The sequence below is a fragment of the Triturus cristatus genome, chromosome 2_1, assembly GCF_964204655.1.
Source record: "Triturus cristatus chromosome 2_1, aTriCri1.1, whole genome shotgun sequence".
Taxonomy (NCBI): Eukaryota; Metazoa; Chordata; class Amphibia; order Caudata; family Salamandridae; genus Triturus; species Triturus cristatus.
In genome coordinates, this window is record NC_140581.1 from 969,833,283 (window position 1) to 969,858,020 (window position 24,738).

At 43.0% G+C, this 24,738-nt stretch overlaps 1 protein-coding gene across 5 annotated transcripts in view; it reads right to left on the bottom strand.

The window, feature by feature from the left end:
- Positions 1-24,738, bottom strand: part of TTC39B (tetratricopeptide repeat domain 39B) — a 513,680-nt gene that overhangs the window by 89,790 nt on the left and 399,152 nt on the right. For all 5 annotated transcript variants that reach the window (XM_085633819.1, XM_085633811.1, XM_085633829.1 and 2 more), the window contains one exon: positions 691-767. In XM_085633819.1, coding sequence (XP_085489945.1) covers positions 691-767 — 77 coding nt within the window. The remainder of the gene's footprint in view (positions 1-690; positions 768-24,738) is intronic.

Consider the following 24,738-nt stretch of genomic DNA (forward strand, 5'->3'; position numbering starts at 1 on the left):
AGATCACCACCATGGCCAGGCAGCTAACATTACGGAAAGATTCTCCATGTAGCCCAACTACACCAAAACAGTATCACTGCTTTGTAGCAGGTATGGAGAGTTTAGTCTAGGAAAGTTTTGATAATATGGAAAGCTCAGAAATGAGAGGTCATAAACTTTGTCTCTGTCACTAAAACTCACTGCAGGAGACATTTTCAGCAAACACGTTTTTGTGGGATCCTCTTTTTTCCCCACAAAAACGTCTTTTTTGTGTTAAACCAAACGTGATATAAAAAAAAGTGTATGTGTATTTTTTTACTGTAGTTTTGAACTTTGATAACTTTATAAGATTGGATGTCTTTCCGAAGCTTTTAAAAATTTTTGGAGGTTACTGAAATTAACCTTCAACAAATGCGCCCAACTCTAATATCATCGAGCTCTAGACAGCATTACAGTGATTTTCTCCTAATATTGAAGGAAGTAGGCACGTTTCTTATTCAAGGAAATATAAAGTTTCAAATGCATGTGTTAGGTTCAGGTCAAATGTACCCTGTAACTCCAGTAACAGTCCTTCAATTAAGACAGACAAAGGTACATGAAATGCAACTGAGCTTTGCCTGGATGCAGAAATAAGACCCTCATGTTTGGAAGAGCATGCGTGAATTACATCTTTTTCCGGTTTACAGACTGTGCAGGGCAGAGGCGACTTACCTTCAGACAACTGTTCCACTGACTGCTTGGAGACGAGACTGGAGAGTGATTCGACGACTGTGTTTCTTTTTCTGAACCTACAAGGGAAAGATCCATTAGTTAAACACTATTATCTCCAGTTAAGGGGGGGAAATAAAGTAATTGACATGAGCAATTGCAAACAGATTCCTGGCAGTCTTTATTCTGAATCCCTAATGGCGACAGGCAAGAGACAAATCTGTCAGTACCGCTTTGAAACCAAAAGTGTTATTTTTCCTTACTTCCTTTGAACCTGCAGCAAACTTAAAAATATCAATTTTGGTCTATAGTTGCCTTTCAAGTACTTATTGGTTGAGCAAATGCTATGGAATTCGGTTATCAGTGGGGAATTTTTGTGTGGATCCCAGTGGTGTTTTCCACAGTTTTCCAAACTTTTAAAATCTGTTTTATCTGCGCTTATGAACAGTGTTTAATCTGCAAAAAAGTAAGTTCCAGGACCCATCTTTGGGGACCACTGCAGGCTGCATCTATTGCCCCTTCCAGCCTTGCCAATGACAGTTCCAACATAACTACTAACCACCGCACTCCTACAAGCCTGACAGTTCAGACTATTACAAGCCCTCAAAGCTATAATAAGGGCATGAGCGACAGGTATAAATATTTTTTAATGTATATTAGAACATTGGAATGTTGGGAGCTCCATTGAAAACAATGGAGTGCTCCGGGCTTATAATGGCTGGTATAAGCCCGGAGCTCCAACATTCCAATGTGTCTTTGTTCACAGCTCTGGCTGTGAACAAAGACTTCAGGGAGCCTGAGGGGATTTCAGTCCTCTCGCGCTCCCTGAAGGCTTCGTTTTTTAAGAACATTCTGCCCTCATCTCAAAATTAGACAGACAGTGCCATGTCCCCTGGGGACCCCTTCCAAATTGTGACTGCGACTCTTGAAGAGGGTGGTAATTGGCAAGTGTTTTGCGACCGCAATTGCAGTCACAAAACATTCATACATTGAATTACAGACACTATTAGGAAGGGAATGCCCCTTCCTAATAGCGACTCGCAATTCCTAAATAGTGAGTCGCAAATAAATTGCGACTCGCTATTTAGGAATTGTACATGGCACAGGGCCCTTTTGCATTCGCAAACGGGTCGCAAACCTGTTTGCGCATGCAATTTAGGGGCATACACCTGCCCCTATGTGCTTGAAAGATCTGTCTATCACACTCTCTAACTCTGTCGCTCATACTCACTGCTTCTCACAGGCATGCCTCTCCTAACTTTGTCAAGATGCTATATGGCTTAGAAGGCTATTAATGTCTCAAAGACCTGGTTCCAGGCAAACATTATTAAAAAACAATGCCTGCATATAGTTGGAGGTCATTTGCGTACACATAAATATTATGAATTTTGAATGGGTGGTTATAAGAGTTGAATCAAGTTAAACTGTGCACTTGCATTTCCTAAAACAGGATTATTTCATCTTGATTTTCCCTCCTTTTCTGCAGGCTTAACCTGCGTACAAGCAATGGTGCTGCTACTATCTGGGTACTCAAATCTAACAAGAGCCCCATGACAAGGGCGTTGCTTTCAGTCAGTCCTGACTTTTAAACCAGTTAGTTGCGTTTTGGGACTTTTAGTTTTGAGTTTCGCAAGAAACCAGTACCAGCTGAACATATTGCACATTATATTGACCACTAAGTACCTATTTGTTTTGGAACCAAAAGGTATGTGGTATGTGAAAAGGGTTCTTGTGAACCAGACATTTTCCAACAGTGGAAGAATAAAAACACTGTCAAAGGATGAAATAAGGTCTTGAGTCCTTTTCTGAATTCCTAAAGCAATGGTGCGGTCCTGAGTTACGGGGAAAGTCGTTCCAAGCTTTGACCGCCAGGTGGAGAAGGAGCGCCCTCTGCTGTTGCTTTGGCAAACCCAAGTGGTGTCTTTGAGTAAGAGCGAGGCAGATAGTAAGGGTCTGGTTGGTTGGTGGAAGGTCATATGTTTGTTGGTGTATGCTGGTCCTTCGTTGTGTAGGGCCCGGTTTGTGTGGGTCAACATCTTGAACTGGCATCTCTTCTAGATTGGGAGCCAGTGTAGCTTCTTGTGGTACGATGTGACGTGGATCCGTCTGGGGCGGCTGAGGATGAGTCTTTCCACTGAGTTTTGTTTTGTCCGTAGTCTCTTCAGGAGGCGTGCAGTGATTCCTACACAGAGTGTGTCCCTGTAGTCCAGCCTGCTGGTGACGAGGGTCTGCGTGACGGCCCTTCTAGTGTTGACTGGGAGCCACATGTAGATCTTGCGGAGCATACGTAGGGTGTGGAAGGAGGCAGAAGAGACTGCATTTACCTGTTTCTTCATAGATAGCTTGCTGTCTAAGAAGAGGCTGAGGTTGAGGGCATGATCTGTTGGGGCGGGGGATGGCCCGAGTTCCGCAGGCCACCATGCGTTGTTCCATGGCGAGGTGTTCCCATAGATGAGGACTTCTGTGTTGTCCATGTTAAGCTTGAGACAGTTGTCCTTCATTTAGACGGTGACGTTCATCATACATCTGTGGAAGTTGGGTCTGGTGTTGAAGGCGTCTTCTTACAGTGAGAAGATGAGTTGGGTGTCGTCTGCGTAGGAGATGATGTTGAGTCCATGTGATCCATGTACGTGTTGAAGAGGGTGGGGTCGAGGGATGATCGTTGGGGGATGCTGCAGATGATGATACTGGGTTCTGAAGTGAAAAGTGGGAGAAATGAACTACTAACAAGCTCATGTTCACATCAAAAACAGTATTCTCAAAGCAGCAGTTGCTTCAACATAACACTCAAACTTTAGAAGAATCACAAATTGGCTGAATCTCTTTTGAAAGTCATATATTTTTCCAATCATAAAGTTCCTTCTAGAGAGATAAGTGCATAATATGAAACATACCAAACTGTTTAGAGATTATTTTTTTTTATAATGGGAATAGGTAATGCTAAATTTCTAAATATTTTTCCTTTCTTTCACTAATAACTTAGTCACCCATGTCACATTATTTAGTCTTCAAATGCGGGATCATTCATTTGCCCCTCATCTTATTAAAAGGGAGCTTTGCCAAGAGGACAACTAGCGTGCAGCAACTTTCATCTCGCTCTGAGGCCAAAATGATGTAAAAATGTGAGCAGCCAAAAAACGTGCATCTGAATAGGGTGCACTTGTGAGAAGGTGCTGAGGAACAACTGAATCCCATTCAAATTCTGACAAGACCTAAAAAGAGACTTCCTGCCCCTTTAACTAACAAACCAACTGGGAGTGGGCCAGGAGGCAGTGGAGCGGAGCTACAGAAATGGAGCGTGTATGCAGGCAGTCAGAGGCAGAAGAATGCAGGGCTCAGGAGAGGTGGGACCAGATAGAGGATACTCCTGCTATGGTGGCCGTGAGATCCCTGGGAGGCAAGCATACCTTAATCTGTGGGAGATGTTTGTACTTGCGGTCTGAAGTGAAGTTGGGCTGTCAGGCAGACCATCACGTAAGAAACATCTAAGGGGGCAGGACAACACTAATGGGGTACATCAGTGTAACCCTTGGAGATATATTAACTCAATGGCATTTCATTCCTTATGAAGTGCAAATATTACCACATCATAAACTGGGTCAACGCCGACGAGGTTGGACTTTCAGGTTTGCCATATTTATCTAGTGCCAGCTCTAAAACTGCCTATTTGATGTATAAAATACACCATGTAAGTTCACCCTGTAGAATATTGATATACATTCCTTCTTATTTATACTCGCTTCCAACAGATTCATATAATGTCTTTATTGTTAATAATAGTATGGATTTATTATATTTCATTTTATTACGGATTCCTGTTTAGCATTAATTAACCTTTCATGTTCATACATAGCTGCCAAGGTTTCAGATTGCTCATGTGTGACATTTTCATAAGTTTGGTGTAATTATGAGTGACATTCAAGAACTATGAGTGACACTTTTTCAGGAGCAAAATCAAGCAATGAAGATGTAGGAAACATTTAAATATCAGAAATTACACCCATTTGAACAACAAGAAACTCTCAGAAGATATTAAAACTGTTGCATAGCACTAGAAATTGAAGGGCACTAAGATGAGAGAGGTCCCCGTGTGGAGCCTGAGCCAGCCTCGCTGACGCTGAAGTCAACTTTGTGCAAACTGCAGACAGCGATTGCAATGCAGAGCTCAGCTCAGCCACTGTAACACATGATGCATGTTCTTGACAGGGCTGGTTTTACACAGACTTTGCAATTCTGAAATTAATTTGCAAGACAATTGTAGTTGATGGAATCAAAGATTACCCCGTGCTCCTGCTTTGTTCCCAACTGAAAGACACACACCCATATGCCACAATTCTTCTATTCTCCTTTATGCATTCACTTCACAATCAGAGCAAAACAATTAGGTTTGCTCACCAATTTAAACTTTGACAGTATAAAAGTTCCCCATACGTTAGCAGGAGTCTCCTTAGAGATCGTTTTGCTCTTTGAGTGTTAGGAATCACCGTCCTGCATTACTCTGCAGTGAGCGCGGCTGTGGGAGACTGAGATGCTGCATGAAGCCACCAATTCATTTTATACAAATAATCTAGCAGTAACTAGATATTACTAGTGCAAGTGTCAGAAGCTGTGAGTGCAAGTAGGAGTGCAGGTGTGAATGCTAGTACTAGAGCAGATGTCAGTGCTGCTATGAGAAAGACTAATAATGCCAGCCCAAGTGTGAGGGTATGTGAGAGTGAAAGCGCCAGTACAGGTGCTGGTACAAGTGACAGTGAAGGTGTGAGGAAGGTGAGAGCGAGCTTACTGGTGCAAGTACCAGTAGCGTGGGTGAGGTGCATTACTTTTCAACTTCCATCGCAGGTGCGAGGAAGGCTACTTGTGCATGTGGCAGTGAAGTAGCTGGTGTAAGTATACCAGTGGTTTTGAGTGCACGTGCAAGTGAGTTTACTGATGAATGGGAACAATGGCGCGAGTACAGGCATGCCTGCATGTGCCAGAGCAGAACCGACCTGTGGTGTAATTGCAAGGGCCTGTGCTTTAGCACTGCTATATGTTTTATGTTGGGACACTACATCCTGCCACTAAAGTTTAAACCAGAAAGTGTGAAGACAGCTCAGTTAATACTACTGTTAAGAGTTGTGGGAGTTCAGAAACCTTATAGAAATTTGACACATATTGAGAATGTTCTGGGAAATATAGAACTAAAATTAACAACAAAATAAACTGCAATTTACTGGTACTGAAGTAGCACAACTATTCTTAATCATACTGGATAGAACCACAAGCTAACATGTACAATACATGATTGATAGGGTGATGAATTTACTTTGGACACTAGCGCTTAGGGAATGTAGCTCATCATTTTATCATACAATGATAATTGATTCCTTGTCTTTCTAAACTTTGTCAGCAGCAACCTGGTTTTAACATTCAACTGCTCTGCATAACTTTCTGTGACGTATTTTTTGCAGTATAAATCACTGACGCGTTTCCTTTTCATTTAATGCGTGGCATGGATATTGAATCGGCATGAACACGGAGGCTTAGGAGTCTAGTGACTAACATTAGTAGAAAGAGGGATGTACTTCTCGCACTGTCTCTTCGACTCTGCTGTACTTTATCTGAGCACATACTGGCCGGGGAAGGCCTTGTCATGGTGATCTGCAGAAATCCCTCGCTTAAGTCACTAATTTTGTTCGGTTATGGCAGACTCACTCATGTCAACACAAAGTAGGTGCTGCTGACTACGGCAGGCTGCTGGCTGGAAGGGTAAGTTTAATTACCATAAGACTCTCAAAGCAGCGCCCAGTCATCTTTATACCCATGGCTGGCATGCGCACACACTCGTGTCATGGCTGGAAACATCAGCACCCCTCCCCCGTGCACTGTTAGGATGGCTGGGCCCTCAGGCAGTGCAGCAGGGGAAAGCTGAGAGCCAGAGGCCCTGGACTCAGCCTTGTTTACTATAAAGTCGTGGCACTTACTTTCAGCGAGCGCTGTTATGTCCGGCCCGCAAGCCTGAGCAGCTCTGCGGTCCAGGACTGTGATTCCACTCATAGCTGCGCCACCACTCTGCCGCAGCGGCCACACAGGTCCTCCGACCGGATCTTGCATGCGCAGGTCGGTGGGATGTGTGGTGCAAGCTCAGATGGGGGCTGTGCTAGCAGCTGCAAATGTGGCCCCATCTGGACTCAAGTCAGGATGTTGATTGTGCAAATTAAAACAAAACCCCGATCATACTCAGCCACGACGTGACCTTGTCTTGAGGTCAGTAACTCTGCAGTGCTGCGGCCGTGATTGTTGCCAACCCCCAGAGCACACTGTCTCAGCCAGCCCCCAAGCCTGCTACAGCAACGCGCGCTGCCGGAGTGATAATACCAAATTGTCACTGTCTACCAGGTACTTAAGCAGCGCTTTGGCTTGAAAGCTGAGGAGGCGCTATATGCGTGACAATGCATTTCAGTGCGGTGCTGCGGACCACCACACTGAAATGCGTTAGTCTAACACCTGATGCGTGATACTTGGCAGGGCTGGCTCATATTGTATTTTGACTGCTTGATTTAATCCACAGGGTTTCTTTCCTTAGTGTTCCCCCAGGTCACTTCCTGTTGCCCTGTATTTCTGAAGATTCCATTGCTCAGCCATTGAATTTGAATTTAAATTATTTTTAAAGCGCACATACACCAGCGGTTTCTTGGCGCTGCAACTAACAGAGGACCGGTGCCGAAAACCAAGAGAAAGCTACAGGAAGGTTAATTAAAGGACTTTATAAACAAATGAGCCTTAAGATGTTTCCGAAATTCCGAGTACAAAGTGAGGGTTCGGAGTTCAAGAGGAAGAGAATTCCAGAGGAGCGGGGCAAGGGTCGCAAATTTCGAGCCTCCCCATTTCTTTCTCCGATAATGTGGGATAGTGAGAAGGGACTGGGTGGATGAGCGAAGTTCCCTGGCGGGAACGTAAGGGGTAATCTCAGAAGAGATAAAAGCCGGTGCCGAGCCCAGTCGAGCCTGAAAGATGATGGAAGCGAGCTTAAACTGGACCCGGGCACGAACAGGAAGCCAGTGTAGGGATTTCAGGAGGCGGGTAGTGTGGTGAAATTTCGGGAGATTAAAGACCAGGCGGGCCGCCTGGTTTTGAATCTGTTGCAGACGCCGTAGACTATATGCAGGAATACCTGCATATAGGGCGTTGCCATAATCCAGGCGGGAAACCACCATGGCCAAGATGATCAGTTTGAGGGCAGTAAAGGAAAAAAAACGGGACACCTTGCGTATAGTGCGCAGTGATAGAAAAGAGGAAGAAACCACAGAGCTGACCTGAGAGTGAAGAGTGAGTTGAGAGTTGAGTTTTATGCCTAGTGTTTTGACTGAGGTAGAGGGGATAGGTGAGAGGCCAAGAGAAGGGGGCCAGTATAGGGAGGACCAGGGGCTGGATGAACCACCTGTCAACACCAGCTCAGTCTTGTCTGGGTTGAGCTTCAAGTGGTTGTGGTTCATCCAGTCCCGGATATGGAGCATAATAGATTGGAAATTTAGAACAGAAGAGGAGGAAGAAGACAGATTGAAGACTAGCTGGAGGTCATCCGCATAATTAAATACGGCAACCTCCATTTGTTGCAGAGAAAAGATAAGAGGGGCAATATAAAGATTAAACAAAAGAGGGGAAAGGGAGGAACCTTGTGGAACCCCGCATTGAACTCTCCGGGCGTCCGCAGTGAAGTCACCCAGGCGGACAGCCTGGGTGCGGTCACTCAGGAAGGAGGATAGCCAGACCAGAGCGGTGCCCCCGATCCCAGCCGCCTTGACACGGGAAAGCAAGATGGTATGATCCACCGTGTCAAAAGCGGCTGAGAGGTCAAGGAGCACCAAGGCCTGGGGCTGGTTAGTATCCATGCCCTCCCTGAGGTTGTCCAGGACCGAAAGGACTACGGACTCCGTAGAGTGTGCCGGGCGGAACCCGGCCTGGCGAGGGGCAAGGGCTCCGTGCTTTTCCACAAAAGAGCTCAGAGCGCTGGTTACAAGTCAACGCCGTCCCCTCATCTTGCTTCCACACCCTCCGCATGCTCCGCAAGATCTTCCGATGGATCCCGTCCGAGACCAGGAAGACGGTCACCCAGGCCCTCGTCACCAGCAGACTAGACTACGGAAACACCCTCTACGCCGGTACAACAGCCAAGCTTCAGAAGAGACTTCAGGGTATCCAGAACGCCTCCGCCCGACTCATCCTGGACGTCCCACGACGCAGCCACATCTCGAGCCACCTGAGAGGCCTGCACTGGCTCCCGGTCAACAAAAGGATCACGTTCAGACTCCTCACCCACGCACACAAATCCCTCCACGACCTGGGCCCAAGATACCTCAATGACCGCCTGACCTTCTACACGCCCACCCGCCAGCTACGATCCGCGAATCTCGCCCTCGCCGTCGTCCCTCGCGTCCAGAGAGCCACCGCCGGAGGAAGATCCTTCTCCTACCTGGCGGCCAAGACATGGAACTCCCTGCCCGTCCACCTGCGGCTGACCCAGGACCACCTCGCCTTCAGGAAACAGCTCAAGACCTGGCTGTTCGAGCAGTAGCAGACCCCCTCCCCCAAGGGCCTTGAGACCCTTCCGGGTGAGTAGTGCGCTATATAAATTCCATGATTGATTGATTGATTGATTGATTGAGCACCTTTGCCAGAAATGGCAGGAGGGAGATGGGGCGGAAGTTGGCAGGAATTGAAGGGTCCGCGCCTGGCTTTTTAAGGATGGGTACAATGACCGCAGATTTTAGTGGGTTCGGTACTACGCCTTGCGAGAGGGAGCTATTGAGGAGTTGCAGGGGAGGGTCTGGGCATGTGATAAAGATGTGACGGAGAATATGGGCCGGACAGGGGTCTAGTGGGGAGCCGGATTTGACAAGGGGAATTATGGATGTCAAGGTTTCCTTAGTAAGAGGGGGAAGGGTAGTGAGTTCTCCCTTGGGAGGGGGACACTGGGGGTCCACAAAGGTGGGGGAAGGGGGAGGGATGTTGGCTTTGATGGTAGCTATTTTCTGAATGAAATAGTTATTGAGGGAGTGACAGAGTTCTTTGGAAGGGGCGGGCTTTAGAGTTGTTCTGTCTGAAAACGCCAAATTGTGCACGATCGAAAACATTTCCTTCGACTGGTTTTCTGCTGCAAGGATTTTGGCGGAGAAATAGGTGGTTTTAGCCCTCAAGATGTCTTTTTTATATTGGGTCAAGATGTTAATGAACTTGGTTTGTAGCTGATGACATGGAGCCACAGGCTGGGGGCTGCAATAAAGAGCATATCTTTCATATTTCCTTAGCTCTTTTGAGACATTTGGCAACAATCGCCAGTCCACAGCCCTTTCAGACACCTCTACCTCTTTACAACTTCTTTCCGCAATAGAAACAACGCTGAAAAGTGCAACGTCCGCAGCCGCATGATCACAGTTTCTTGTCAGGATCTTGCTGCTCTGTTCATTTATTTTTACGTTATCTTCAACTCCGCCCTGCTGAATTACTGGTTATTATTGTATATGTATATTTTTTTGGGTTGTGCCATCTTTGTTTCCAGTGTGTCTCTATATTTGTCCGTGAATTTGTGTTATTAATATGTTATACTCTAGCGCCACATTGTGGGTAATGTCGGTATTGCAGCCAGTGTTCCAACTTCTTGATTCCATTTTCTGTACACTTTTGGTTATAATGCAGTTCAATATTTCTCTTTTCTTTATTTCGTGACTTACCTGGTGAACCCCTAATGAAATGAGACTCCGAGTTCAAGTTAATTAATAATTATTTAGAGGCCTTGGTGGGAAAACATTGGATTATGACAGAAAAAGGCTTTACTTTTAAAACTTCTTGGAATGGAGATTGAAAAAATGTGTGAATATTTACTGTTTTCACCTAGTCCTCAGGGATTAGCTGCAGGTGATTTTAATGAGTACCCAGAAGCAATTTACAGACTTAAAGCACACTTTATTGATGAGCCTCACGTTGTTGTAGAGAGACATAAGTTTTACACCAGTGTTCAATTTCCAAACAAACATATCCACTCCTATTCGGATCTCTGAGAATGCTGGCTTCCCAATGTGAGTTTAATGGTACTTTAAAGACCAGATTGTTGTTCTTTGCTTTAATTTAAAATAAATAAAGGACAATTACTCATAGAAACACACTCTGAAAGAAACTGTGGATATTATTAAGAGTGTGTAAATTTCAAAGTGCTTAGTCGAGGAATTGTATAAATCTCATCTGGCTCAGACATTTGTCTTTTGTTTTCTAGAAGACTTCAGAAGAAGTAATTAAGTTCAAAAACAAAGATTAAGCTACTTTTGGAGGTAGTTTGAATCCCAGCTGTTTTATCCTGGCTGATATCCGCATTCTGCCAATTACAAATCTTGTCATGCCAAAGTTAAACAGCTATAAACTGGGTCATTTTGGTAGTATATACAATTCCTCCTCCAAAGAGATAAACCTTGTTCAGGATTTTGACGAAGTTCAATTGTATTCCAAAGTCAAAGTAATCTTAGTGATTTCACATTTGGATAGTTTGGACAATGGAAAACTTTGACAGTTCATAAATATTAACATGGCATTGATGAAGAGCCATGTTTTTCTTCACTTTGTTGCATTTAAATAGATAACCTAGAAGTTTGAGTTAACTCTGATTCTCTTCATACTGTTGATAAGCTGTTATTTAAAGAAAAATGGGGTGATCTAACATTAGATGATGCTGATGTAAGAACAAGTTCCTATTCCGGAAATTTGATTCCAATGGTTGGATTCCTGATTTACACAATTTGTCGCCTACATAAACCGGCTAGGTGGAACCAAATCTGCCGACCTCTCCAATCTTGCCAAGAAACTTTGGATGTTCTGCTTGGAACACAAAATCGCCTTAAGAGCCGAATATCTCCCAGGCAAATCCAATGTATCGGCAGACTGGAACTCAAGATTCCTTCTGGACTTCAGCGATTGGAAACTCAACGTCTCCGTTTTCAATACCCTCAACTTCTACTGGGGACCTCTAGACTTAGACCTCTTTGCCAGCAGACTAACCTTCCAAATCGTGAATTATTACAGTTGGATGCCAGACCCGGGTGCTCTGGCAGTGAATGCCTTCCTCCAACCTTGGCAAGGCAGAAACAGCTACGCCTTTCCCCCCTTTTCCATGATTCAAAGAGTGCTTCAGAAAGTCAGACTTCACCAATGCTCAATCGTGTTAATCACTCCCTTCTGGCCCTCTCAAGCCTGGTTCCCAACGGCCCTAGAGATGAGTTACGACTTCCCATTCCTAATTCCCTTCCTTGCGGACCTTCTTACAGACATAGACGGTCATCTTCACCCCATGGTTCAATCAGGGAAACTGAACCTTCTTGCCTGGAGAGTGTCAGGAGATACAATGATCTCTCAGGACTTTCGTCAACAGCTTCAACTCTCCTCGGCGAATCTTGGGCCCCTGGCACACACTACCGATACAACAACATTTGGAAATCTTGGGTTCGTTGGTGCTTGGAAAGGAATCTGGATTCCGTACAGGCACCTATCGTTGACATAGTCAATTTTCTGGTGGAACAATTTGAGAGAGGCCTTAGTTATAGATCTATCAATTGTTATAGATCTGCCATCTCCGCTGGTCACTCCCTTATTAACGGTAAAACTATTGGTAAAAACGCAATTGTTTGCAGGGTTCTTAAAAGTATAAGACTCAGAAGACCTCCTAAACCCAGATATCAATCCCTCTGGGACGTGAACCTGATCCTTGTCCTTTTTTCTAATTGGCCTATTAATTCACTCTTAGACAATAAAAAACTTTCTATTAAACTGGCTACCTTACTTTGCTTAATTTCCTGTCGTAGAGTCTCTGATGTCAAAGCTTTGGAGATATCTAATAGATCCTATACCATGTTTGGAGTTAACTTTGAACTCTTCAGAAGAACAAAGACCATGTCCAATTCTATCTTTTATCCTCGTTTTGATGATTATCCCAAACTCTGTGTGGTTGATTGTATGAAAGAATACGATTCTAGAATGAATTCTCTTCGACCTCTTAATGCGACACAGTTGCTCATTTCTTTCGTAAGACCACACAAACCTGTTTCTTCTAGTTCTATCTCTAGATGGGTTAGGATTGTGTTAAACCTGGCAGGTATCGACCTTAATATTTTTAAACCACACTCTATCAGAGGCGCTATGGCCAGTAAGTCTTTCTGGTCTGGAGGTAAGTTGGATGATATCCTCAAGGCTGCTGATTGGTCTAATGCTCGGACCTTTGCTCACCACTATTGTAAACCTGTTTCGCATGTGTCTGATGTAGTTTTACAAAGCTACCAACAAGCATAATGGTAGCCTCCGGTCTTGTAATGAAATTGCGATTCTCCTATTAACATGACCAGAGAATCTGGATTTCATTAAAGACACGGAGGCTAACATTATCCCCCCCTCCTCTTTCCCTTTGGAGGTTGTTATGCATCTATTGTAATTGATTTATTGTTTATTATCCATTTCTTTGGATATTGTTGATTTGTCTTGATATTGTTGAATTGACATATTTCATGCTCTTATACTTTTTTTCTTGGACATCAGCCTCTTGCTCTGGTTTTACTTGCACTTATTTTCTCTCTTTGCAGATGCTCTCTAAGAATTTTGGATTAGAGTTTTTTCTTCTTCTCCATCTTCGGTGTCCTTCCTTCTTCGACGTCCTACGTTTCAACAAGACGTTTTCTTCAATTTCAAGACGTTTTCTTCAATTACAAGGATTTTAATGAACTTATCTTGTTTGTTTTCTCGCTATTTAAAAGAGGCAGTATACTGTGGGCTCATGCCTTTTATTGTTGTTAATGTTCTATTTGGAATACTTCCTTTGTGATGTATGCGGCTGCTTGGTGACGCAATTAAAAGTGTAAGCATAATGTTAGCCTCCGTGTCTTTAATGAAATCCAGATTCTCTGGTCATGTTAATAGGAGAATCGCAATTTACACAATTTGTTTAACCTTAGAAAAAGATTACATAACTAAAAAGGCTCAACTTGTCTTGTGATGGCATTATAATGGCAATCTTGGAATAAATCTTTGACAAGGATTGGCCAACCCTATTTCTTAGGTTGATGGATCCTCAGCTAACACTGAACACGCTTTTTGGACACAAGGATTTATTCAAGTGCAAATTAGAAAAGGTTGACTATTCCTGACATGAAATCTAACTCAAGAATAATAAAATACCTGTCAAAAATAAAAAGCATAAAGCCTGTTTTAGCATTACGGGGGACTTGTCCAACCTTTAAAGGAGTTATGTGAACATGGTGTTATAGAACCCACTGATCCGCAAAAGTGGGTTGCGCCTAAAATTCATGTCTTAAAAACATCAGGAATTTTGAGGCTGTGTGCAGATTTCCATTCTTTGATTAAGCTAATTTTGCCATCTCCTCCTAAAACTTCAAGAGCGGTTTGCTAAATAGAGTCATGACAAATATTTTTCCACACTGGACATGCGGGAGGCTACCATCAGATTTGTTTAATAGAAAATTGCATGCATCCCACTACGTTTCTTACCCCCTGATGATTAATTTTGTTTCTGTCCCATGCAGTTTAGTTTAACCTTGACTGCAATTGCATTCCATAGACTCGTGTATTCATTGTTTAGGGACATGGACTGAGTTGAGGCATTTCCAGAGGACATCTTGATCACTGGTAATTCTCTTCATTACCATAACAATAGGAAAAGCAAAGTTTTTCGCATGTTATCATTTACAGGTATGACTTTATCTATAGATAAGTGAAAATTTCAGAGAAAGGAGGTAGATTAATCGGAACATTGCATATCTGTGGAGAGTATCAGAACAAAAGACTCTCTCGTCCAGACTATACAAAATGAGAAATTACCCAAGAACAGAGGTCAGTTGTCCTCTTTTCCTCAGTTAAGTACATTTTATTCTAGTCTTGTGGAAGTTTTTTTTTTACTTACAGCTTTGATGAGGGTGCTCATGAAGAATTTGTTTAAAATCTTTTGGACTGACTACACCCCTGTCTGGATAGATATAGAAAGGTCAATCATCAACGATATGCCTCTACCTGCTCTCCTCACCATGGATATATCCTATCTCCCCCACTCAAAATACATTTTGCTTAATACTAAGAGAGCCCTACTACGGCTGGAACACTTATCCACACTAAAAATCAATAAGTCCAATTTGTCCTCTCTCTGGTGCAACCCGAGCCTGAAGATTGAGGGAGGGACGCTTCATTGGGAACACTGGTATAAAAACGGCATAAATCTAGTCAAAAACCTTTTTATAGGGACCCTACCACTACCTTTTTACGTCCTCCAAGCTCGCCACGGACTAAAACCGATGCATTTTTATAAATTTCTCAAGCTAAAATCTCTCCTCTCAATGCGCTCCATTAAACCCTCCGATCCGTCGATAGTCTCAAAGATGTCACAGCTACTAAAGTCAGGACACACCGTCTCTAAAATATATAAGCTTCTTTCCCCTAAGCCTCGCAAATCTCACATAAAATGTGAAGTGAAATGGGAATCTGAACCCAACTGCAGCAATATCCCATTTGATTGGGAAAAAATACATATCATCCTTTTCTCAAATAAGATATCTCCAATATCGTCACCAAACTTATGCTAATAAACAGGACATACTGGACATACTGGACACCCGAGAGAATCTTTAAACTTAATCTCAGTGAGAACCCGACATGCTGGAACTGTAAATCTCACGTCGGCAACCTCGCCCACATGCTTTTCTATTGCCCTACCTTACAAACATACTGGTATAAGGTTTACGAATGCATAAGCAATACTTTTAACATAGCCCCTCCAAAGGAATTTTCCTACATTATACTAGGTACTCTGGACCCTAAGTTCAAAAATGTGAATGACCGATATTTGCTAGATCTCATGCTCACTTTAGCCTGTAAAGTTATTCTGTGTAAATGGAAAAATTCCAAAGAAGTCTCTGTTAGAATGTGGCAGGAATGGCTATCTTTCCTTAGCGGAGCAGATAATGTCACACTTCATACCTCTCCATGGCGTAAATCGCACAGGAAATAATGGAAGTCACTTGATGCCTCATCCTTCACATATGATCCCCCGTGAAAGTCGACCTAAGTCCCCAGAATGTAATGAGTATGAAACGGACTGTTTGTTTTGTTGTTCTGTGTATTTTTTATGTGCTTTTATGGTAAATTTAACCGCAATAAAGCTAATTGAATTGAATTGTAATGAGTATTTTGTGCTACATTTGCAGGGATACTCCTGCACTGCATTGTATTTCATGCCTCCACAACTGTGAAAAATGTACCTGCTTGACACACCTGTACTATGTATTATATCATATCTGCTTTTGAACTCTTGTAGGTAAACTGGGCTTGTTTGTCCACCTGTACGTCACTGCGGGCTCACTGTGACTACCATGGCTATGCACTTGAGCAACATGTCGTTTTCCATTTATTTATTTATTCCGTACTTCTCATGATTTGTACTTATTGTTATCATCATTATTACTATTATTATCATTATGATTTGTAAATATTTCTCATTTTCGCTCTTATGTTTCGATTATTGTATCATATTTTTATTAGTTATTTTTTATTTCTTGAAACTCAATAAAAATGATTTGAAATCAAAAATCTTTAGAACAAGTCAAATGACTTCTGACCTTAATTGAATCAAGATCACAATTGTGAATGCCCCTGCTTTAACACCTTTTCTCAAAAGAAATAATACACAGTCACAGTTATGCCAGTGCTATATGTCCTGGTGCTGTACTAACAATGTGTTGATGGGCAAGTTCAATGTTTTAATATTGTCACCTTTGCCCGCAGAATTTTATCTCACAAAGGTATTCCACCATTCAAATGAGATCTTGGGAGGCATGCGTGTGATTGAAAAACTTTAAAACTTTCCTTTGGGGTAGGCACTTTGTTCTTATAACTGAACACAACCCGCTTATTTTTCTTCTTTCCAAGCATGGTATTGGAAATGTGCCCTCAAGCTTGCTTTGGACTCTTATCACAGTTATTTGAATCCAATTTTGATATAGAGTATGTTTCTGGAAAGAACAATTGCAGCGCAGATTGCTTGCTGCAAATACTTATAATTGTGTCTTTGTTTTTGATTTACTATGTTGTGGCTTCCGTCAATGATACCTTTGATATGGCTGGAAATATGTTGACAAGAATAAGTGAATGAAAGGCATGGCTGAAGATGATAATTTAACTCACATTTAAAGGTTCATTATTGATAAATGGCCATGGAGAAGATCTTTGTTTTTAACCCCTTCGCCGCGGCGGGAATTCCGCCGTGGCGCTGGGGGGTGCGGGGGGGCAGCGTGGTGGCGCTGTGCTCATGACGGAGCCGCTCCGTCATGAGCCACGGTTGAGCTGTGCTCATGACGGAACGGTTCCGTCATGACTCCGCCCAGTTGCGTTGTCCCCCCGCACAGGCGGGGAAACAGCGCCGCGTGGGCGGAGCGGCCGCCAACAGTCGTGGCATGGCGGAACCGTTCCGTCATGAGCACACGGCAACCGTGGCTCATGACGGAACGGTTCCGTCATGAGCGGGGAAGGGGTTAAAGCTACAGCTGATTTGTTGTTGTGATGAGGGGTCACAAGAATATTCCACCTGTTAGTGTGCAGCACAGGACCATAGAACTTGCAGGCAGGGGACATTTGGATGAATGATCTACCAAGAAGCTGATCAGAGAAGTATACTAGTGGCAAAATATGCATAAGATGATTGCCTATTTTATTAAGTATTGTTCTGAATATGCAACAGCTGATACATCTTTTTTATGTTGCAGACTTTCACTGTGTCCTCCGTGGCATTCAACTCTAGATCTTATGGGTCTCTTTCACATCTTCAATGGTTACAAGAAATAAATTAAAACTTTGGTGGAATACTACTCGAAGTGGGTTGAATGAAAATTTATAAAATCAATTGATACTGGCAGTTATCAGTTTTCTTAAAGACTGTTTCTTTGGAGAAAGATTTCCCTTCTCTATCACCACAGTCAATGGTATGTAATTTTTCCTGCATAAGAGGAAGTAATTTCTCCATTGGTGTGGAATGCATAATTTTCTACACAAAGTAATGGTTTAATCTAAAGGATTAACAGAATTTTGACTTGCCACAGCTAAGAGATTGTATGGAAATGATCTATTACAGGACAAATTGTGGCTTTATGATATGAATGTAATTTTTAAAGCGCAAACTCATGCTCGAGGGCGTCTTGGTGCTATAGGGGGTAGTAATGGATGCAGAGCTGTTGGAGAGAAGATTTCTTGCAGAAGGTCGAGTGCCTCCTAGTTTTGTGAAAAGAGCCATGTCTTCAAGGCCTTTCGGAAGGCGCGTAAGGAGGGGCAGCTTTTAGTTTCAGTGGTAGGCTATTTCAGAGCACTGCCATAGTCCTGAAAAAGCTCTTATGGTCCTCTTAAATTGGGAGACAATCAGGTTCTTGGCCGAACTTGAACGGAGAGTCCTCCATGGGACATACCATTTGAGCTTCTGCTTGAAACAGTCCCAGTCTGTACAGTGATTTGTAGGCCAAACGGAGGGCCTTGAACCTGTAGTGTTGTCTGACTGGTAGCCAGTGGAGTTTCCTGATGGCTCTTTTAGTAGATTCATATTAAGGAATTTTAAAGGGGAAGCGTGCAGCTGCATTCAACAGTCTGAAGCCTCTTCCTGGATCATACTGCCAGGTTAAGATAGTGACTATTTCAGTAGCCAATCCTTGAGAGTACCAAAGCAATAATCACAGTTTTCAAAACCTCAGGAGGTAGAAATCTTTCAATCTTTCTTACCAACCTCAGGTAACAGAATGAGGTGGTAATAGTTTTGTTCACCTGATCTTTGAGCTTTAACTCATTATTTAACAGAAAACCAATATTATTTACTTTGTGGGTTCAGGGAGTGGGCCCAACTCGGGCGGCCACCAGGCCGTCCTATAAAATGAGGGGTTGTTACTAAAAATAATGACCTCAGTCTCTGTGGCATTCAGTTTAAGACAATTATTGTCCATCCAATTGCTCACATTGCTCATGCAGATCCTAAAGACAGAGCTTGAATTGATTTCGGATGTTGTTAGTGACACCACAATTTGAGTGTCATCAGTGTATGATGCTAGGGAGAAGCCAGAATGTTTGATGTGTCGCCAGTGGTGTAACATAAAGATTGAATAGTGTTGGGCTCAGAGCCAAGCCCTGAGGGACTCCGCGGGGCAGGGAGAAAGACCTAGATGTGTAATTACCCAACGCCACACTTTGTTGTCTATTGTCCAGGAAGGACTGAAGAAGCTCAAATGTAGTAGCCTCGATCCCCAAGCTTCACAGACGGTCAACCAGAATGTCATGGTTTACCGTATCAAATTGCCGTGGAGAGATCTAGCAAGATCAGAGCCGCCGTCCCCCCATTTTCCAGCGTTTTTCGGATATCTTCAGTGGCTACTATCAGGGCGGATTCTGTGCTCCGGTTCTTCTTGAACCCATACTGTGTGTAGTCCAGAAGAGAGTTTTCCTCTATGAACTTTGAGAGTTGTTTGTTCATTACTCTCTCTCTACCAGCTTAGCGGCGAAGGGGATTCTTGATATGGGCCGATAGTTGTTCAGATCCAATGCATTCAGGTTGTTCTTTTTTAGCAGAGGCCGAACAAAGGCAGGTTCCCGTTGAGTAAGGGAAATTCCCTCTGCAAACATTTTGTTAAAGATTTGCCCAGGTTTTGTGCCACTTGTACGGGGCTCAAGTGCATTATTTTGGGGGGGCAAGGGTCTCGCGGGGCGCCAAATTTAATTGATGGAATTAACTTGCAAGCTGTTCTTCCGAAAGCAGCCCTAAAGGTGGAGAATATGGCTTGAACTGATGTGGTAATTGGGAGTTGTCCTTCCAATTGGATGGCAGTTCTGCCTGCAGTGAAATGGTTAAAGATGTTGGCGACCTTTTCTTGAAAAAAAGTTGGCCAAAGCTTCACAAAACTTTTGATTAATTACTGCAGTGTTGTGGCTGGCTGGAGCCACCAATTTTTTTATAACTAGAAGAAGAGTTTTGTTAGCATCACAAGCTAATTTTATCTGTTCAGAATAGTAGGAGGTTTTTGCAGCTGTGATACGATTTTTGTGTTCCGCTAGTTTATTTTTGTAGATAATTTTCTCCTCGACCTCGTATTTATTTTTCCATTTCTGTTCTTGCCTGTGGAAGTCTGCCTTGATGTCCGAAGGGTTTCGTTATACCATGGCTGGGAGACTTTTTTAGCTATGGTTCTTCATTTGACCGGTGCTACAGTGTCTAGCACCGAGTTTAACCAGAGCAAAAGGTTTTCAACGCTCTGTTCCAGGTTGTCAGCCGATTGGCAGGGTACCGAGGTGAGGGCGTCTTTTAGTTCGACCGGCTGTATCTTGTGCCAGGCTCTACGGGGGTTTGTTTAATTGTATCTCTGTACATGGTGTTTCTCTCTGTCTTTATTCGCCAGTTGACTGCCCAATGATCTGACCAGGTGAGAGAGAGAGATGGTAGTAAATGAATATCTGGATGGTTTGAGAAAATCCCATCTAGCATATGTTCAGCCTTGTGCGTTGGACCTCTGCATTCATTGCATCAATCAACTTTAAGGAGTCTGGGTTAGTTTCATTTTCCAAGTGGAAATTAAAATCACCTAATACCGAGAAATGAGCATTAAGACTATGTGATTCAAGAGTCATACTAAGCTCATCAGCGAAACCGCTTTTCAGTCCTGGAGGGCGGTAGATTAGCATTCCCTTAAATGGCTACGAGCCCGGAAGCTGCATTGAGAAAGCTAGGGCCTCAAAGCCAGGGGTGCCTAGTGGCTCGAAGGTAGTTTTAAAATTAGTACCAAAAAAGACAGCCAACCCCACCCTTCTTTAGTTGCCTATCTAACCGATAGACGGCACATCCTGGGGGGAAGGCGGGGGGAGGGGGGGGCTGCTGCGACAAGTTCTGGGCCAGAGCCAAAGTCTGCCCATGTCTCAGTTACAAAAGCAACATCTACTTGCTGCCCTTGGACAAGGTCAGAGAATTCCTGATAGTGTTTCACTAGGGACCTTGTGTTTAGCGGCATACACAAGATGTTTACAAGTGTTGGGTCGCAGCCTTTTCTATTTTGATGGTAGGGTGTCAAAGTATTGACTGAGATGCTGGCAAGATTGGGACCAGGGCACCTGGTCTGCTTAGGGCGAGAGAAATGGGGAGGGGTCGGGGAGAGGTGTTAGGGCTGATGTCAGAGAGACGTTCACCACCGGGTCTTAATGCCAATAGAGCCTCCCAAGAGTACCTAATGATCCCCGCAGAATCTGGAGACGGCTGGCCAGGGGGGCGGGCGCTGGGTGCAGACGGGCTTGCCTTTGGCGCGCCTTCAGCACGCCCACTGCGCGTCAACGCCATACTCCGTTTATATGGACAGAGGCAAAGGGCTGAGGAGGGAGACTAGACCATCTCACGCCCAAGATGGAGTCCAGGAATGGTGCGGCGTAAGTGAAAGCAAACTTAACCAAACCTCCCTTGACTCAATCAGCAAGAATTGCTGCAGTGGACCGGGGTGGAATGGAGGAAGGGGAGCGGTGCTGAGGGGCAGGTGAGTGTCAAAGAAAGATTAGCAGCAGGTATTAGGAGCAAATACCTGTAAAAAGAAGAGCTAGGCAACGCAATTAAAAAGAATAAAAGAGGGTGTTAAAAAGTAACTGTTACAAAATAAAATGAATCTCATGCTATTGAAAGACTTCTCAGTGCACACCACACAGCATCACAGGGATCTCTTCTTTTTCATGTTATGGAAGCGCAAATGTTTGGCAAGAATCAAAGAGGAAAGTTTGTTCAGGTACATATAATATCATGTGCAAGAATACTCAAAGAAGATAGAAAGTTATGAAGGATTGGTGTGACAAAAAGCTGGAGGTTACGAAAGTAACATTGTAGTGGGTGATGTAGTCAGAATTAAAAAAAAGATTTGCACTGAGGGTAAAAGTTGTATAAAAAATGTTCTTCTGTCAAGTGAGATGATGGGTGTTGGTGGAATGATGGTAGTGTTGCCAAAGTGTTGCATGAGGGAGTGTTTGCGGATTTAAGTTCTGATCATATGTTGTGGATGCTCATGTTTACAAAAGGGCCTGGTATGATTTCAATGTTAGCTCTGATATTTCCTCACACATCTGTGATGATAGTATGGTGGGCCATGATAATTCCTTTCAAAAAGAAGTAATGTGGGCTAAATCCACTGCAGCTTCTCTGGTTCCTTTGCGGTGTAGTTCAAGACAAGGTAGGAGACCTGCACACCTCAAGGATTTTGTTTAGTTATTTTGTTAAGGGAAGTATGTGTGTTGTGTATTGATACACGATTCCATCTTATTTATACATGCTTCCTCTACATTGGATTTTTGGTTAGCGATACTTTCATGCTAACCATTATTGTACCTTTCATGAACATGTTATACCATGAATCGTTCTCTGCTTGATGTAATCCCCAAAGTTCCTCTACAATGGAGCACTGTAAAGGAAATGCTGGGCAAAACAGCACTACCCTGCCAAATACAAAAGTCAACAACCTGAGTGATATCATCATAACCTTACAGAACCTGGGGAACAGATATGTGCGCAATCTCTGATCTGTACAATTAATCAAAGATATACAAGAGGGACTTGTGACAGTCACAAGTTGAATACCTTAGAGAGTTGAACAGTCAAAAAACAAATAAAAGGCCTAACTTCAGCATATGACAAATGTAAACAAGAGTAGGGAGATGACCAGATTTCTTTTTTAGACGACTAGCTACCTGAGACACTAGGTGATTAGAGAGAATCTATGCTTCTGTACATTAATAAGTGATTTGGGCCAAGCCCAACAAAGGCAACTAGGGAAACAAAAAAGGGACAATTAATAATACTGTTAGCAATGAGGAATGGTTTACGAAATGACTGGAGCTTAGAAGGAAAGGCAAGGCGATGTGTGATTATCAGATTATTTTGTACCTCGAGAAGGAGCGCAGTGGAGAAAATGTAGAATTAGTCAAAGTAGGAGGGCAAGCAAGAAATCTTTATGCAGAAAAACTTAGTGTTGAATTGAAGAGGAAAAAATGTGCATAGGTACTGCACGTAGGGCTGTGGGGGAGGGCGCAGCAGCACCCCCAAAATAACCATGCTTGAATTCAGGTGAATGAGCTACAATGTTGTGTTTCCATTTTGTTTTTATCTTGTCACATCTGCTGTGTCTTCAAAAACAGAGGTAAAACGTCTGGATATGTCTTCTAACAAATTGCTGCTTATTTAGTTCACATGGAGACTGATGTTTACTTTCCATGTCAGCAAAGTTGGAGGATTTTGTAAAGTGAACTATGTGACATTCTTGCTGGGGTACAAGAGGAGCGAAAAGAAATGCTGCAAGATGTCAATTTTTAACTAACACACAACATTTAAATACCTGTAAATTATCTGTACAGAAATTTCAAAATATATGAGCAGTTAGGAAAGCACAAATGAAGCACGCTTTTTCTTGTCAATGCGAAGTGTGATGGAAACAAAGATTTTAATAGGATCAAACCAAGTCAGGACATTTAACTTGGTGAAGCTCAAATGATAAATATTCACTGACACCCGATTCCCACACATTATTGTGTGCTATAATGTTTTATCAGTAAAACTACATCTGTGCACATTTAATGGCCATTACAATGGAAGATGTGCTTTCTTTCTGTAAATCACAGGGCACTACCACACCATACTTTAGTAACATATTTGTGACAGTGTGCTCCACCATCAACTACATACCACACCTTTACCACGCTCCTGCTGAATACGCATGATTCATTTGTCTCACCTGTTCTTTGTGTGATTCTTGGATTTTTCATAATTTCAATGACTTGAGTGATATAACATTGATAGTAGCTCCCCACTCAGAAAAGTGTTCCTGCACCACCATATTCTAAAGTTTCTGAATAAAAGGGTACCGAGCAGAAGATATGAGGTACTTGCACTGTATGAATGCTATTAAATGGGATGCAAAATAAAAGAGACTGTCAGGTAATAGGGGAATAGAAGTGTGTTCCTATTTTGTTGTCCTAAGTTGTCATTGTTTCCCCTACTAGGAGAACTGAGACAGGAAAGTGACACATAGTCAGGTCTCATAGGTTCAGTGTAAATAGCAATTTTTTCACTCATTTGCTTTATCACAAATAACATTTTTAAAATAATAGAACAAATACCCTTGACAGAAATGTAGTCTTAAAATTGAGAACAGCCAAGATTAGTGTATTGGAACCCGTGAGGCAAACATGGACGATTTCCGCAAAATACACAATTGGAATCTGAGTTTTACTGTTCTGCTTAGCAGCTGTGCCTCCGAGAAGTTGGGACAGCCCATTACCTCCCGTCCTCTCTTCCACATCCACACATGAAGTTATCGAGAAGCAAAGTGCTTTTCCTCAATGATAAAATATCCATCCAAGGCTTGACCCATGATTTAGTTATGTTCGTCAAAACTAGTGAATGTAGTTGCAGATATGCAAGCATTGGGAATCTATGAAAGTTTCAATACTGGAGTAAACTGATCTTTCACTAAATTCTGTTCCCCTGGCAGGCAAGATGCCTTAGGAAACAATAGCTGATTCTCTGCCAAAATGGAAATCTGCTTGGCCTTCTCGGCTAGATCCACATTGTATATTCTCCCCTGGTAATTTATGTAGCCTTGGCAACCTGATTGTTCTTCTGGATTAACAATGCCGGACTCTAGATTGGAGGGGCGAATCTCTGTAGAGCCAGAAACATGGCCAATAGTTCCTTCTAATTGGAGGAAAGTCATTGTTCCACTGCAAAGTCTCTGTTCCATCTTTCCTGAACTCTAATCTCCCAAACCACCTCCCAGTTTAATGCACTGACATCCCTAGTTATAACTATTGGAAATGGAGCAACAATGAAGCACTCTTGCTCAAGTGATTCTTGCCCAACCACCAAGTAATGTGTCCCCTCAAGTTCTCTGTTAGAGGAAATAAGGGTGGTAATTACTTGTTGGCTGGATTCCAAATGGCTAACATGTACTGCTAAACACCTTTAGAGATAGTCTTGGCCAAGGGACTAAT